General features: G+C 42.9%; 4 protein-coding genes across 4 annotated transcripts; 3 read left to right on the forward strand and 1 right to left on the reverse strand.

Moving 5' to 3' along the window:
- Positions 1 to 790: 790 nt before the first annotated feature.
- On the forward strand, positions 791 to 1483 carry LOC306790191 (protein FAM163A-like; the record flags this gene model as incomplete). The annotated part of the gene is made up of 2 exons (XM_079286328.1): positions 791 to 883; positions 1106 to 1483. The coding sequence occupies 2 exons, from the start codon at positions 791 to 793 to the stop codon at positions 1481 to 1483; spliced, it is 471 nt and encodes a 156-aa protein (XP_079142454.1).
- A 3860-nt stretch (positions 1484 to 5343) lies between these two features.
- LOC306790025 (rab GTPase-activating protein 1-like) lies at positions 5344 to 9323 on the forward strand (the record flags this gene model as incomplete). The annotated part of the gene is made up of 8 exons (XM_079286125.1): positions 5344 to 5427; positions 6786 to 6863; positions 6947 to 7057; positions 7677 to 7781; positions 7867 to 7950; positions 8062 to 8133; positions 8367 to 8630; positions 9090 to 9323. The coding sequence occupies 8 exons, from the start codon at positions 5344 to 5346 to the stop codon at positions 9321 to 9323; spliced, it is 1032 nt and encodes a 343-aa protein (XP_079142251.1).
- A 651-nt stretch (positions 9324 to 9974) lies between these two features.
- ebi3 (Epstein-Barr virus induced 3) lies at positions 9975 to 12202 on the forward strand (the record flags this gene model as incomplete). The annotated part of the gene is made up of 6 exons (XM_079286126.1): positions 9975 to 10068; positions 10361 to 10475; positions 10611 to 10710; positions 11258 to 11375; positions 11516 to 11679; positions 12050 to 12202. The coding sequence occupies 6 exons, from the start codon at positions 9975 to 9977 to the stop codon at positions 12200 to 12202; spliced, it is 744 nt and encodes a 247-aa protein (XP_079142252.1).
- Positions 12203 to 12619: 417 nt separating this feature from the next.
- On the reverse strand, positions 12620 to 14541 carry odf3l2a (outer dense fiber of sperm tails 3-like 2a; the record flags this gene model as incomplete). Its single annotated transcript, XM_079286547.1, has 5 exons — positions 12620 to 12965; positions 13309 to 13450; positions 13690 to 13815; positions 14001 to 14111; positions 14469 to 14541. 5 exons carry the CDS (start codon positions 14539 to 14541, stop codon positions 12620 to 12622), a joined length of 798 nt encoding a protein of 265 aa, XP_079142673.1.
- Between the last annotated feature and the right edge of the window lie 1619 nt (positions 14542 to 16160).

Raw genomic sequence — 16160 nt, forward strand, 5'->3', positions numbered from 1 at the left:
ACACACACACACACACACATGATGCGTATTGAATGAAGTACTCCATCGGTATCACTTTAACGACACCCAACCCTAGGTGTCGCCAATTCTTCAGTCGTAAAAAACAATGATACCATTTCAGAGGAAGAGGTCGCAACAAGATGACGTCATTTGTGTGTATTTGTAATGTGGACTGGTTTACTGACTGTTTTCTTCTAACACGGTCTCTACGATATGATCTGCATGCGGCCTTAGCGCACTCGCACAAAAGAGTGGTATTCATTTCAGCTTCCCCCAAAAATCACGGAACAAATGCTTCAGCTTCGACAGGTCATGATTGGATCATATTTGGATATTCAGTATCACACCATCGTCATCAAAACACAAAATTAGGGTTGAGTTTTAGAGACTACAGAATCTCAGTCAAGGAGCACCAAAGCAGTTGTGTAAGTTCATGGTGATTTTTCTTTTTCTTCTTTCATTTCTCATCCATCTGTATCTGTAAAGCCTGAAACATCCTCAGCTGTCTGATAACAGCTGCATGATAACTTACAACATGTTTCATCAGTTGAGGTTACATCACAATGTTCCATAAATATACTAATTCAGCCTACGTTGGTTATCTTTGCAGGCATTATAGAAACCTTTGTTGGACGTAAGTATGCTGAATATGTTGCAGAACATTTAAGTCACATCTCTGCCGGCACTACCGGAATCCAGATGTCTAATTAGCTCATTCTCTGCTTCGCTGTCTTTAAACTTTCCATCTCTCTCCGTCTCGCTCTGAAGGGTTTGATGGAGAGCTGGTCGAATGTCAGCGGGAACTATTGTTATATCCGGAGGAATTCTCGCCGGAGTGATACTGCTGTGCATTGTAGCAGTGCTCTGTTACTGTAGACTCCAGGTATCACCGTGTGTGTATAAATGTGCATGTGCTCCATCATTTGAAAGGAGGATTTTTTTTCTTTTTCTTTTTGAATAATGATAAGAGTAAAGTTTAATCTAGATGACCTATGAAAAAGTGAGCTCAGCGATCTGTGAATACCATGAGAAATGTGTTGCAGTTTAAAAACCGAGTAGATATTTCTGGCACAACTTCCCCAATGTCCTTGTCTGCTCTCTGCAGTATTACTGCTGTAAGAAGAATGGTTCTGAGGTGGACGTGGGCTCCGTGGTGGGAGCGGACCCTCTCTCACACTTCCCCTGCAACGCCTGCAACGCACTCGCCATGGACGGCGCGGCTATCACCCCCGTCTCTCTGGACCAGCTGGACTCGGGTTCCCGCCACAACCACTGCCCCACCTGTTCGCCGTACTCGCTCCGCTCTGGACTCGCAGACGACCAGCACAACGGAGGGGAGCGGCTGGGCTTCCACACCTACTACGAGAACCCGTGCGTCTCTCTCCCGCTGTCTGCCAACCCACAGGGATCCTCCCCTCTGAGTTACTACAGTCCCACGGACATGTTTCCTCCCCCACCCCGCCCCTACAGCACCCAGGTCTGACCTCGCAGCACATGTGACTAAAATATGTCTACGTTGAGATGTGAGTCACCTGGATTGATGCATCATTCAAGACACGGTTGAAGGTGGTCAGGGACATGTGTGAGCATGTACAGTAGTATCGTGTGAACACAGAAGGGTCCCCAGGCACACTGAAAGACAGCCTCTTCTTGTGTTGGTGCTAGGGATGCACATTTTAAGCAATTCCCACAAGCCATGTTAATGCCGTATGATTTACAATTAATCATTAAATGCTCATGAAATACGCAATGCATATTTTCCCCCAAAAAGCTAACTTAGAACAATTGATGTACTTATTTTGCGGCATATGTTTTGAGTCATGAATTAAATGACACAAAATAACTTCCTGAATAATTTCCAAGGAGTTTTTGGATGTAACTATATGTAATTTAATACTAATCGTTGGAAACAGGGATATCCTTGAAAGAACAAACATAAATCCAAGTAAATATTAGCTGACTATTAATGTATTAGTAGTAACTTTATTCTCCATACACAGTATGTTGAATTGCTTGTCTATTCACATTTTTTACATGTTCAGCTGATCTGCGACTAAAAAATCTCACGCTAGAAATGAATGAGAAGGAATGAATTAGTCTAAAAAGTATAATTGAACACAGTTTCCCCGCAATTAGCACCAAATTACACAGATCCTTTTGGAAATTATTATTATGATGGACCCATAAACAAAAGCATCACCACATGTTCTGCTCCTGCTCTAACTGCCATTATTCACAAATGACACGAATTACAATATAAAGTTACAGGACAGCAATTCGTTTTTGGTTGTTTTTGGACCCTTAAAAATAAAGTACAATACGTTCAACAAGTACAAACATAGAAAGATATGCTACCCTGTTCTTCTGACCACAAACACGGGAATAGCCACAGAAATCCTCTTCTCCGCCTGTGTGGCCAGCTATAGTTTTAGAACACATGATGGCTGGAAGGTGACGTCGAGAATTATTGTGATGGCTGGTATTAGCGGCTCTCTGTTGTCTGTGCCTGAAAAGGACCAACACCTTGTTAGTTTCTGTTATTCTCACCCGCATTGTTCCCTCCTTTCTCTGTGCTGTTGTTAACTGGAAGGGTCAATGCTGAGAAACCTCCACCCTGCTTACTGTACATGAGGGCTAACAGTTTTTCTATTGGTGTTGTTGTTTGCTAACTATAGAAACTGCTAATGGCGCTTCATTGTTTTTCTCCAGAGGAAAGACACAAAGAGTGAAAAGGAGATACAAGTTTTATGCATTTTTGTGCTAGAAGAAAGTATGCTAGAAGAATTGAGTTGGCTTGTGTGTTTACTTCTCGTCAATTGTAATGAAAATAGACCACTGAAAGGAGGTTGGTTCTGCAGTGTCTTCCAAGTCGACGTATTTCACTTTTTTCATGTTTACACATTGAGACGGATGAGAAAGAAATCCTCCTCCGATTTTCGGGGTGTTGTGGGCAGAAAGGATCCACTCAGATCCTGTACCATACTTTGTTGATCTTGAAGCTTAAGTTTTGTATCTTATAAGCCATTATATCTGCTATACCGTACAGTAACAAGATGCAGTGTTATTCCACAGTATATGCCCGAATCTATATATTTTTAAGGAGTGTTGTAGTTTTTGTGAGGGCTGCTGTCAGGATTTAAAAGTATTTGTACCAAATGTTAGTTTTCCATACTCTTCAGTTATTCTTCCATCTGGATTTTCCTCTGTATTTCTGCCAGTTATAATACAACAGAGGAATACAATGAGAAGAGAATGGAAATGTACATTTTGATCTGGAAATTCACTTTAAAATGATCCTTACATTTAGCTAAAATGTAAAAAATAGTAAAAAAAAGAAGAATATTTCGCATAACAGATTAAAGATATTATTCTATATTCTTCGCACCACATTGTTTCCACTGAGCTGTGAGCTTTGTTATCACATCTAACTTTTCTCACCTCACATCCCCTTGTTATTCACAAGTATGTGCTAAAATATATATGTAAAATGACTTATTTTGTTGATTTAGACTCAGCATTCTTGTTCACTGCCAATATACTCACTCTACAAATGTGGGGGCCATAGTTTGGGGAAAGGGATTTAGTTTTTTGTGACGACCCAGTTTGTTGCACCACAAAGAGCACCATTACTCAGAACTGAACTGTTATTTTAAGGTTCCTGTTAGAAATTGTATTTTTCAGATTTTTCTCTATGAAACTAGAAGTTTTCGTATAACCTGATACAGTGCGAAAAATCCACCAAGTTTCACAAAATGTTCCTTTTATTTTGGAGAAGGAATAAATGTTTACATCTGCCTGGACTTTTTTTTTAGTTTGTCTTACCTCACAATGACTCAACAAGTAGATGCACAGGATGTTGAAATGACAGTTTCTGGGTTAAGAGGGGGGGAAAAGCACCTAAACATAGCAGGGAGTGTTGAAAAACCACAAAGGGAAAAAAATGAAAAGTAGCTCAAACAAAAGTGAAACTGGGAAAGAAATCACTCAAGAAAAAGAGGATTTAAAACAAAATGGAGAGAGATTTCAGGGGGAAATTAAGAGAAACTGTCCCCGAAATGTGGAAATAAGATTTATAAGAAATAAGTGTAGGAAAAAAATAAGGTGTGTGTGTGTGTGTGTGTGTGTGTGTGTGTGTGTGTGTGTGTGTGTGTGTGTGTGTGTGTGTGTGTGTGTGTGTGTGTGTGTGTGTGTGTGTGTGTGTGTGTGTGTGTGTGTGTGTGTGTGTGTGTGTGTGTGTGTGTGTGTGTGTGTGTGTGTGTGTGTGTGTGTGTGTGTGTGTGTGTGTGTGTGTGTGTGTGTGTGTGTGTGTGTGTGTGTGTGTGTGTGTGTGTGTGTGTGTGTGTGTGTGTGGTTTAAGGGGGGGAGGGGCTGAATCCTCTTTGTTATTCTGTAGTCGTGCTTTGGTATTCCATCACTTTACCTGCTGGACCTGTTTGCTCTCTCCCCAGCCCATGACAATAATAGACCGTCGGGTTTGTGTCACGCCATCACCCCAGGGTGAAATATCACAAATACCTCATCATTGACTTGGACCAGATACACCCGCAGTGTTTAGCCGGCAGTCTGACAGGTTCACACAGCATCTCTGTAAGCTAGTAGAGTGTGAACTAAAGGAATAAAGAAGAAAATGGATGTTTATTAAATTCAACGACATAATGAAATATTGTGGGAGCTCATTATCACCACAAAAAAAATCAGAACCAAACAGATGACTTGATTTATTGGAAAGGTGTCAGATCATAAACAGATGTTGTTTTTGTCTGCGAGAGAGAAGACGGGTAAGCTGAGCACTGTTGTGGGTGTGTCTAAAGCTGTCGTTCGCTCGCTCTCTCACACACACACACACACACACACACACACACACACAGGCCTCTCAGGCCTCATATAAACCCTGTTGAACCTGTTACTGCCCATACACCTGTAACACACACTCCTTCACCTGAAACTGTGCGGAAGTGGCTCTGACTGCTACATATTAGGAATCAGTGTGTTTTAAGTGTAGCTACACTTTACATGTGGGACAATCTCTTCACCCTCATCTCTCTCTCTCTCTCTCTCTCTCTCTCTCCGTTATTCACCTTTGGACTGTAAGCAGGCTTTATTTGCATCGGGACGACTTGGACTCTATCCTGATTATTTCCTGTTCATGCTCCTCCGCTGGGTTGACGTCTCGCTTGCATCATTGCGAGTACAAGTAAGACGGCCACATCGTTCTGAACTCGCTTTACCTCTCCGAATCAAGACATACAGCGTGTCCAGTACTCCTGATGGATTCTCTCTGCAAAATGCTGTGATTGTTTGTGTGAGTGTTGGCAGCTCCTGGGGCTGCAAAATCAGGGCAGGATGATGGAAGAGGTGTCCACGATTATGGCATATGATGCCCACGTTATGGAACAGATGAGCGAAGACGAGATCTTGGCCTGCTTGGTGGGTGAAACGGGACCTATATTCACAGTAAGACTTACAGTTGCTGCTATCACAATATATATCAACAGTTTAACCACAATGACAGACTAAGCAATGATTAACTCCATCACTTGGTGAGGTTATTGTCTTCTATAAAGCATCTGATTTGTGTTAATATGCCTAAAAGCTCGCAGATGCAAAACATCTTTGCTTATAGAGTGGTCTCGTTGACGTCACGATCTCCTTAGTTACGAGGTCTGTCCGCCATGTTGGAGTACATACAGATCCTACATGGCGGCGAGTAAACAAGGAAGTGTGGCGAAAATACCCTCGCTACCTGGCCAAATTGAAGGTTGTTGGTAACTTGGATCCCTATACGATGAGTGCAGATCGTTTCAGTGCCGATCCTACTTATCTTCCATCGGTAAACTACGCCAACATCTACGCGTATCTCGTGAACACCCCCAGTCCTTACACAGAAGACGAGCTGGAGTGCTACAAAGGGCTCGACGCTTATAATCAGTTTGTCAGTGGATGGGTCCGAGACGTCAAAGCAACGGTCGTCGAGAATTCTCATCTCGTCATTGGAAGAGTAAATATATACAGATCTGGTCAGATATTTAGCAATATTCAATGTTTACTCAGTGCAAACAGACACGTGTGTTTGTTTACATTGTACATGCATGTCATTGTGTGTGTGTGTGTGTAGGAAATTCCATGCCAAATTCCATTCCTTTATATATCCAGAGATGCGTGACAGCCATTTCTCGGGACGTCGCTTGGATAGCTCCTTCGTGTCATTTCCTTGATGTGTAATGACCGCTGGCAAACGAAAGAATGATTTCTTGTCTCTATCAGCTCTGCTGCCACAACCAAAGACAGCACAAAAGTTCACCACCGATAGGTTATGCGACTCAGCCGTGCATGCCAGTGGCTTTGTGTGTACTCCAACATGGCCGACAGCTAAAACTGTGACGTCACACGAGACCACTCAATTACTGTGTGAGGTATTCCTAAAGTCACCATGAGAGTTATTCTGATCCACAATAACGGAACGCATTACTCCGCATGACAGATTTGAGATAGAATAAATTGGGTTCTGATTGTTCATTTCAGATATTTGAGATGGAAATTGTCAGTGCAGGCAGTAAGTCCTCCCCTGTACTATCATTCCTTTATGATTGTTAAATGATCCGTCCCCCACGCGCTCAGCTTCATCTTATCTTGTACTAATGCCTATCTTCATCTCTCTCGGCCTGTTCTTGATTTGTCGCGCTCGTACGGCATCCGGCACCCGATCTGTTTGGATCAGATTGCTTTCTTCAGCCCAGTCAAACATGTCATCGCTGTATTTCATTAGCCTTGACTCTCCCCGTCAGATCCCAGCGGCTGAGGCTAGACTGGGGGAAAGCCGGCTTCAATTAATGGATGATGATGAGCCTTTGGACAAATACCTGGTCAGAAATCTTTTACTCCTTCCAGAAACACCGACATTTAAGTCACACGCAAGTCCATTTTCTGATTGAGTTTTTTTTTGCAGAGGGAGAACCATCGGCTGCAGCAGGCCACCCTCCGTCTGGAGCAAGAGAATGACAACCTTGCTCACAGATTGATCGCCAGCAAGGTTGCCTTGAGGACCGCTCTGGACGAGGTATGATTAGCTACTGCCCTTCACCAAAAGGGTAAAAGGGTTTTATTTTAGAAAAAGCATAATCACCTGCGAAAGGTCATTACTCAGCCTGTCAGGAGACGGCCAAGCTGTAACCCTAATGAAACCTTTACGGCATTAAAATAGCAACTCAGTCTTCAGTCGTCTAGTCTCCAATAAACAGACCAGCGGCACAAAGCATGATTTCATGTTTCATGTAAAGAAATATAAAGCAGACGATATGTTCTTGGAGTGTAATTTCTTTTCATGAAATGGCTCAACAAAACCCTGAAATATTCTGGTACGAAGGTGATCAAACATTTTAGTGGTTGTTTCATTTTCTTGTGTTAAAATTCTCTAACTTTGTCACAAAAGCCTGGAGAAAAGAAAAATCGTATTCATATTCTCCAGAAGTATACAGTACAGGACATTTTGTTGTGTGTATGAGAGTCTGATTTATATATATTTTTTAACGGTTTTCTTTAATAACAGACTGTTGGTAATGTTTAAAAACGTATACACAGCATTCTGGATCCAGCCTACATTATTAGTTCATAAAACACAATGCTTTTAATTTGAACTGAGCGTACTTGCTGCTGACCAGAAGAATGTGCGTTTGCAGGCGGAGGACAGAGTGGACGAACTCACCAAAGACCTTTTTCGAACCCGACATCGACTGCAGGCTAAAGAAGAGGAGAAAAGAGGCAAAGAGGAGGAATCTGCCGTGGTAACGTTTCTAACACCTCGCAGCAGTAATGGGTTTAATGTCGTGGTTGACGTGCGAAAGTAAAGGACTTCTTCTCTTCTTACAGTCGAAGGAAGCGTTTCGGAGAGAGCTGGAGAAGGCTGAGCACGAAGTCAGAAGGTCGTCGGGTGTCATTGCGGACTACAAACGGGTAGAAAGACTCAATGATTGGAGTTAGGAAAGACCATATTGCTCATAAGAGGATATATTAATGAAGAATGCAGTGCTGCCTAATGATGTTGATGCTCTTTCTTCTGCTCAGATCTGCTCTCAGCTGACAAAGCAGCTGGAGAGGCAGCAGGCCGCCCACAGAGAAGAGTTAGATACACTCGAGGTGAGAATAATACCTCCTGTCATCCTTCCTACTTTTATCACCTTTTTTACTCGGTCATGACTCTACTTGAACGCCATGTTGTAGGAGATCCTTTAACAACCCATTCTTTATTTTCTCTTTAGGGTTAATTTCAGTGTTCAGCGGTTTTTAAAAGCTGGGTGTCATATTTGGGGCACATAAGTCTTGACTCTGTCTCACATTCCGCCTATTATTCTCATTCTCCACCCTCGAAGAGTGCAGTGAAGGCGTGCGCGCGCTGCCGACACATCGTGGAATCAGATGAACCATCTGCCACAGTTCGGAAGTCTCCAACAGCAGCGATAGAAGTCCACGGGACGACTGAACCGTGCCGGGAAGAGGACGACGAAGGTCCCAAAAAGGCAAGGCAGAGGGGAGACGACCGGGAGAAGGAGTCCCTCAGGGCCCAGATCGGGGAGCTCGAACAGGAGTTGGCTATGACCAAACTCCAGATGGTGGAGTCCAAGTGCAAGATCCAGGTCAGAGCAGACCATCAAACCATCACACAACACGTATAAATATACACATTTTGTGAATCTAAGCATGCAATATACTGGTCACTTCATCCCAGCTCATAATGTGTTGTCACTTTAATACGTACACGAATGTTATTGGCACTTCAGACACACACACAGAGAACCAAAGCTTTGTACTTTTGGGTACTTTCCTGAGAATACATTTATCCCCAGACCCCGAAAAAGAAAAACCTAATTATTTTACCCTCCTAACTTTAATTCAATAAGGAGATATCAACTTCAACTGTTTAAGTTTTCATTGAGGTTAGTAACTGAGAAAGACTTTGGCTGTTCGACCCCATCGATGTGACGCATCCTTTTTACACGGAGGCCCATATGAAGACAGGAAACAGGACAGGATAAAGTAAAGTTCACATTGTCCAGCTTCATTTCTCACATACGCCTTTGTTTACCCACGTACAGGAGCTGGAGCACCAGAAAGGAGTCCTGGCCAACGATCTTCAGGAAGCAAAGAACAACTGGATCAGCAAGGCCTTCCCCTCCCAGCGGACCTCCAGCGAAGGGGGACTTCACAGTATTAGCATACCCAGAGATGGAGCTCCCATTGTGGGCTGGAAGCTCCACAGAAGCGCCTTCCCTAAATGGAGCATGAAGATGCCGTCCTTGCCTCACAGAGAAAATCGAGAAAACGTCTGATAGCTCGGACCGTGAATGTGCATATCACTTACAAGTGGACCACAACAACAGGATAAAACCTCAGAGTATTCATTCACAATGTTATGTATGTAGTCAATACTGTAGCTGCTATTTCTTGTTCTGTGTGCCAAAGGGCATGCCACAAAACCAGCAGAGGAGAGTACCTGAGAGCACATACAGGTGCTGTCAGACGGGTACTGTCTTGTCTGTTGGCCACGTCACAATGATGAAGTCATTTTTATACTCGTAAGCCAAATCCATGCGCCTTGTGAGTTGTTTTTTGTACATAAATCTCATTCTTGTCCTGAACTTCTCGTGTCTTTATTCGTAACAATTTGAATACAATATGAGAACAACTACGACACAGGTTTTGTGTATGACATAAGGAAAGCTGAGTCATTAAACGAAACGGTTCTTTCTGTAGGTTTCCTGTGATACACCACATCTTCCTCTTTCACTTTGACCGAGCCGGCTTTTAAAGCGCTGATCAGCTGCTGCTCAAACCAGACAGACGAGATTCGTCGGCAGGCTGTCACGCAGATCGTGATCTCTGAACTTTGACAAGTGAGGGTCCAGCACAGCAACTATACAGCTGTTTAGACCGCTGCGCTCGGGTCATAATTTCTCCCGCCTGAAGCTGTGATGGCTGCGATGGTTGACGGCGTGTGTGTCACTGTGACTCTCCTCTTGTGTGTTCTTGGGGGCCAAGCACTGGACCTGCTGAGGGTGACTGCAACATCAGGGGGTGAGTACCAATCTGAATGAAGATATGCTCACAGTTTACATAGTTTTGTGCTGGTGTGCTTCCAATATGTATGACATTTAATCAAAAATCCCAAAACGGAAAACAGAATTATTCTTTTGTGGTAATTTTCTTCGATGTCATAAAGGCTTTCTTTGTATGATGCGGTTGTTTTCAAGGCTTCTCGTGTCCTGTCGTGTTTATATTTCTGTCTACACAATAAATATTACAAGCATTTTCTTTCTTTTATGCTCAGGTTGCACATTATGTGACTAAGAGTAATTTCTTCCCTCAGATCCTCCCTCCACTCCCACAGTCCATTGTTGGTGTGCGAGCTACCCGAATGTGACTTTTTGTTCCTGGCCTGAAGCCTCTCGATCCCCACCAACACACTACGTTGCCAGTTACAGGTAAATCCGACATAGAAAACAACTGTCTTCCTCCTCCTCGTTGCCGCCGACCCAAACCATTGACACCTTTTTCGTAAAACCGACTGCAGTCGTTAATGAGGAGCTGATTTAAATCTGTGTTAATGTGTTTGTCAGTGAGCGACACAGGCAGCTGGTCACCAAGCCGTGCCAACTCATCCAACCCGGCTCTGCATCCTCTGACCTGATTTCAGCATCATCACCCTCACCTGAGCGGGTACCAACTTAATTTACTGTTGCAGCAGAAACACTATCTTTAGCAAAAGAGGGGGTTTCCAAAACTGGAAACTGATTTTAGACTAAATGAAACCAAGGGACTGTCGTGAATATTTTTTCATGGTGTTGATGATACTCTTATAGCTCCATTTCCAAACTGCTCACAGTGGATTGGCTGAGTTTTGGGAGATCCATATTCACGTTTCTTGTTATACAGTAGCTGTAACAGATGACAGGCCAGTTTAAAGTATGTCTTGTGAGTATGAGGTGGACAGTAGTCAGTAAGATAAGATGAATAGTTAGCGTTGTGCCTTGCATTTATTGTTGATGGAAATCTCCTCACGTCCATCCTCTCATGCACAGATCTATAATTTACTGTATGTTTTTACAATTACATTTTCAACTGAATAAAACATTAAGCAATTGAGACATGAAATATACTTAACATATAAATAATGAATCTAAAATCTACATAGATACAAAGCTATAAATAATATATTACCTAGCATCACATGTAATCTTGTAATCTCTTTTTTTTATTTCTTTAGCTCTGGCACTGCCACCTGCCCAACCTGAAGCTTCTCACTGACTACATCATCAATGTCACAGCGGTTTCTTCTGGTGGAAGCAGATCCTATTTATCAAGTTTCATGTTGGAGGATATAGGTGAGAGCTAAAATGATCTAAAAGAGAATAAGTGGTGAATGCATGCGTGATTGAGTTAGCTTATGATAATGTATCGCAAATTGTAAAGACACTTTTTGTTTTGATTTTAAATTCCCATCTTTGTCTCCTTCTCTCTGCAGTGAAACCAAATCCCCCCGTAGACGTGCGGGTTTCCGCTCATGACACCAGAAAGTTGTTGGTGGAATGGTCTCATCCCCCGACTTGGACTAACCTGGATGTCTTCCCCCTAAAATACCACATACTGTACCAGTGGGAAAACAGGGGCACCCCGAAGTCTGTCAATGTAAGAACAGCCTTCATGAGCAGTAACAGCAGCGAGGGATTTAAACACACACAGATACCACATCATGTGGAAGTTCACAATTACCAAACGTTTTAGATCATTTCTCAGAAAGTCTCTTCTGTGGAAATCCTTCTCATTTCAACCGAATTTTGTATATATTTTTTGAATCTATTTAATTTAAAGCATTCAAATGTTTTGTTAAACATAAACATCCACACAATAATACATCTTATAGTGTTTGGAATTGTAAAATGTTCATTAATAATAACTTAAGAATGAGAAATGTCTAATTTAGATCATACACTGTCATACACTGCTCAAGTGTTAAAGGATGATTTAAAAAGGATGCATCATACATTTTCTCCTCCAGCTGGGTCCACTTGAGAGCACCAGGATTGAACTGAAGGGGCTGACCGCAGGGAGGACCTACATGTTCCAGGTGTGTGCTAAGGAGCTGCTGGGTCTGGGCGAGTGCAGCGGCTGGAGCTCACCTGTAAAATACACCATACCAAGAACAAAATAGAGGCTCCTCTCACTTCCTGATTTATCTAACCCGCTCATTTCAAGCCATGCACTGACGTAAACTGCAGAACCACAAACAGGTTGCATCTTTAACTGCACAAGCAATGCAAGCAACAGTTATTCATATTTTGTTTTATTTATAAAGGAGAAAATGGATATTATCTGTACAGTGTACAATCCGCATTCCCATTGAATATTGTTTTGTATTGTTTTGTTATACTGTTGGTTTGAGTCGCTTGTCTTCGGAGCAAGTGATAATGTAGAAACCATACTGTAAGACATTGTGATAGATGGTCAAGGTGACCAGCAGTTCATGACCCCTCTTTAAAGACACATTTTACCATATTTTTCTCATTGTGTGGCATTTGTGTGAAAACTGTAATAAAAACAAGGCTTTCGTAAAGAGTCCGCACACCTGTCAGTCAATGACATGCACCACCAGTGGTGTGACAAACTCCGAGTGTCTGACACCCAGACTGAAGGACGGCGGTTTGGGGAGGTGCACGTGAAACTTCTCCGGGCTGTACGTGCCGGGACCGGGAGAGGCAGAGGAATATATCTGCCTCTTAGTCCGTCTCTGAATGGAGAAGGAGGGCTGGCGCTGGTGGTAAACGTCCGGGTTGGTTGTGCCGTATTTTGCTGGTCCAGGACTCATGGAGAGGTCTTCAGAGGGAGCTCCGACCTTCCTCCGCGCTGAGAAGCTGTAGCTGGCACTGGAGGGTTTATTTGGCGCCTGGCAGCCCAGTAGATTAGGAAGACTGTAGCTGCAGTGAAGAAAAATAACACATTAAGGTTGTCATTTCAGCAACAGTATCTCTAATTTAAATGATAAGGCTGGAAATAATCTGTCTCAAAACCTTCCAAAGTCCCCAGCTCAGCCCAACTGAAGAAGTAAACCTTTAAAGACATGTCACAAATAGATGTATGTTGTAGTTTTTAGCAGATAAACGAGTACGGTAAATACACATGTGGTTTGCATTATGTGGGATTGACTCCAAATAAACTGCAATGCCCATGTTCTTCACAACGAGGTCATCTCATATGAGCACAGAGGCAAAAAAAAGTCACCAGCCTTATCCAGGAATGTCTCTGTCCTGCTGTCTTCACCTGTTGGGTGCTGGCACAGAATCCACAGAGCGGTATCTGGTGCGAGAGCCGATGGTGTAGGATGGTGGTCTGTGGTGAGCATTGACAGGTGGAGCCTTCTCCGGGCTGTAGGCCCCCGGCCCTGGAGTCTGGAACACCTGGCCTGTGATAGAAAATGGTTTGGAAAGATTTCTAGAAAAATCCCTTCTTCACCTAATTACCTGGATGGCAGTGTGTTTCAAGATGTTTCATTCACCAATTAAATTCATTTTCGTGGACCACTGATTGGATAATTTCCCCAACATCTAAGTAGATATATATATTGAGCAGTGCTCAATGCTTGCGAATATACCTGATGAGTTGATTGTAAATAGTAAACAGAAGTTTATTTGTTTTCATCACCTCTGTTATTCACTGTGCACCTTCCTCTGCCCAAAATGGAGTAAGAGGGGGTTTCCATCCGGCCAAACCGAGTGACCTTGGCGTCAATGTAGTACCTTGGTCCTGGGCTGGAGTCCACAGAGACCACTACAAAAAACCAGGATGCACAAGCACTCATCCAAAGACACTTTTAGACCTCATACAATTAAACAAACCAATTCCAGACAGGTATTTAGCATTAAAGAAAAGAGACCATAAAAACCGGGGCGCTGCAGACCAGTATAACAGAAAAAAACGTGACATGTTTACAGATTACATATATAACAACTCACTGGCACTGCTCATGCGGCTGTGAAAGGAGTATGCAGGGCTGCTGGGCTGTGTGATGTCATGGTTGATGTATCCAACTGTAGGGGGCAGAGCGTAGCGTCCAGGCCCCGGGCCTGACAATGAGAAGAGGAGGAGGAGGAGGAGGAGGAGGAGGAGGACGGTGATGAAAATTATGCAACGGATTCAGCTCCGCGCAGCAGTGTAGCTCTCCCGCTGCTCTTTGGCTCGGGCTGTGTTGTCTCTGATGATTTCCATATGGAGCTCTTTCCCTCATTTTCTATGGTTATGCATGTTAACGGTCTTCCTCTGCATGTTGGACTCTAACGATAGTAGACACCTCAAACAAGTATGGAGCGACGGCTGTATAGTGCTGTGAGAGATTTCACAGCAGAAGCAAACTCAGCTAAGTTCATGGTGCACGCACACACAGGCACACACACACAGATAGGCATGCAGATTCTTAAACTGACCTCTTTCTCTTGCGGAGATTATCGGCCGCTTCACCTCCTGCATACTCTGCCGGCCTCTTTCTTCCTGCTTCATCTTTGTCCCCTTCTCTTTACCTTTGGGTCCTCTGTCACTTCAGACACATCCTTGTTTTGTGTGTGCGTGTGTGTCTCTCTACAGGTGATGCACGGCCGGCTGAATTATACATGGCCGTGAGGTGAGAGAAACCCTATCTTGATCGAGGCCCTGGTTACGTCCAAAACTTATCTCCACCTCCTTTTCCTCAAAGTCCCCTCAGTATAAACGTTTTCACAACATGGTCAAAAGTTGACTCCGTTATGGCTAAAAAGAGGAACACCAGTGATTGTTGAAGACACATCTTCTCTGCAGCTAATTGTACATTGAAGTTCAGGTGCTATATTTACGTAAAGTCTTTAAACAACAGCAATGTCACTAAGATGTAATGTAGTTCATTTGTCATCCTATTCCGAGGCGTTAGGTTACTACAGCTGATGTGTGTGGTGAACCTCTCGACTACACAATGTATGTTGTAACTAATAGCATCTCAGAGCACATGCTATTAAAAATGAAAGGACTTACACGGATCTTCTGTTGCAGCTGGATATTTTACAAGATCAACGTTGCTCTAATAAAGAACCACGGACGAGTGAGTAGTCAGATTTGGACTTCTTTTTGTTACTTCGTGAATATATATTTAGATTGGTGCAAAATCTCTCAATGATTCGTCGTCTGCCAAACTGGCTGGTAAATTTAGTGAGGCGATGTGACAGCTTGCCAAATGGCTTATTCCAGGAAGGAAAACAAACAAAAAAAACAAGCTTTTAAATATAGACGACTCTCCAGGAATATTTGTGCATTTTCTCTTCTATTGGCTGGTGAATCACTCACAGTTAAGAGCCAAAATGTATCATCCCTCAGTCGTGGGACGTAACTGTACGTACATTGTAAGTACTGTTCCTAACGTGTACTTGAGTATTTATCTTTTATACTTTACACTTCAAATCCACTACATTCAGGGGCAAAATTCAGAGGGAAAGATATTTCCTCAGATGTTTTGATTTTAAAAATTGTTCTATTCATGTGAGGGAATGTACAAGGGGGAGGTAAATGCTATATTTGATTTTATAAAATAAAGGCCAGACCCTCCTCAGCATTTGTAAAGATAATAATAATAAATACAGATGTTTAAAAGACCTTCTATTTAACACACAAAAAGCTGCATCCATGCCCTTAAAAAGAGAATAAAAATTCTCACATCATACATTCAAACTACAGAACTTTAATTTAAAAAACTTCAATTCATGGGATTGTGAGAACGTTGGGGAACTTAAAACTGCTGTGCAGCCACAGAAAAGGTTGAGAAATATATTTCCACCATATTCTACAGTAGGCTGCTTCCACTGCTAGAATAGCACCCAGGCAGCATCTGAAACGTGTCAACTGTGAAAGAAAAGCCCGACGGGGAACCAGCGTGAGAAACTCAAGTAGACATTCTACTAATTCTCACCGTGAACACAGAGGTAACTAACGCCTTTAGAGCAGAGCTATGACACCACACTGCTTAAATATTAAGCAGCGGTGAGTCTGAGTGGCCTCAGGCTCAGTAATAAGACTCTGCTGTGTCACCAGCAGGAGAGGAAGCCGCTCCACTGACAGGAAACACAACCACTTATGTCTTGAGTTTCTCTGGTGAA

Source organism: Melanostigma gelatinosum (genome assembly GCF_949748355.1).
Source record: "Melanostigma gelatinosum genome assembly, chromosome: 16".
NCBI classification, from domain to species: domain Eukaryota; kingdom Metazoa; phylum Chordata; class Actinopteri; order Perciformes; family Zoarcidae; genus Melanostigma; species Melanostigma gelatinosum.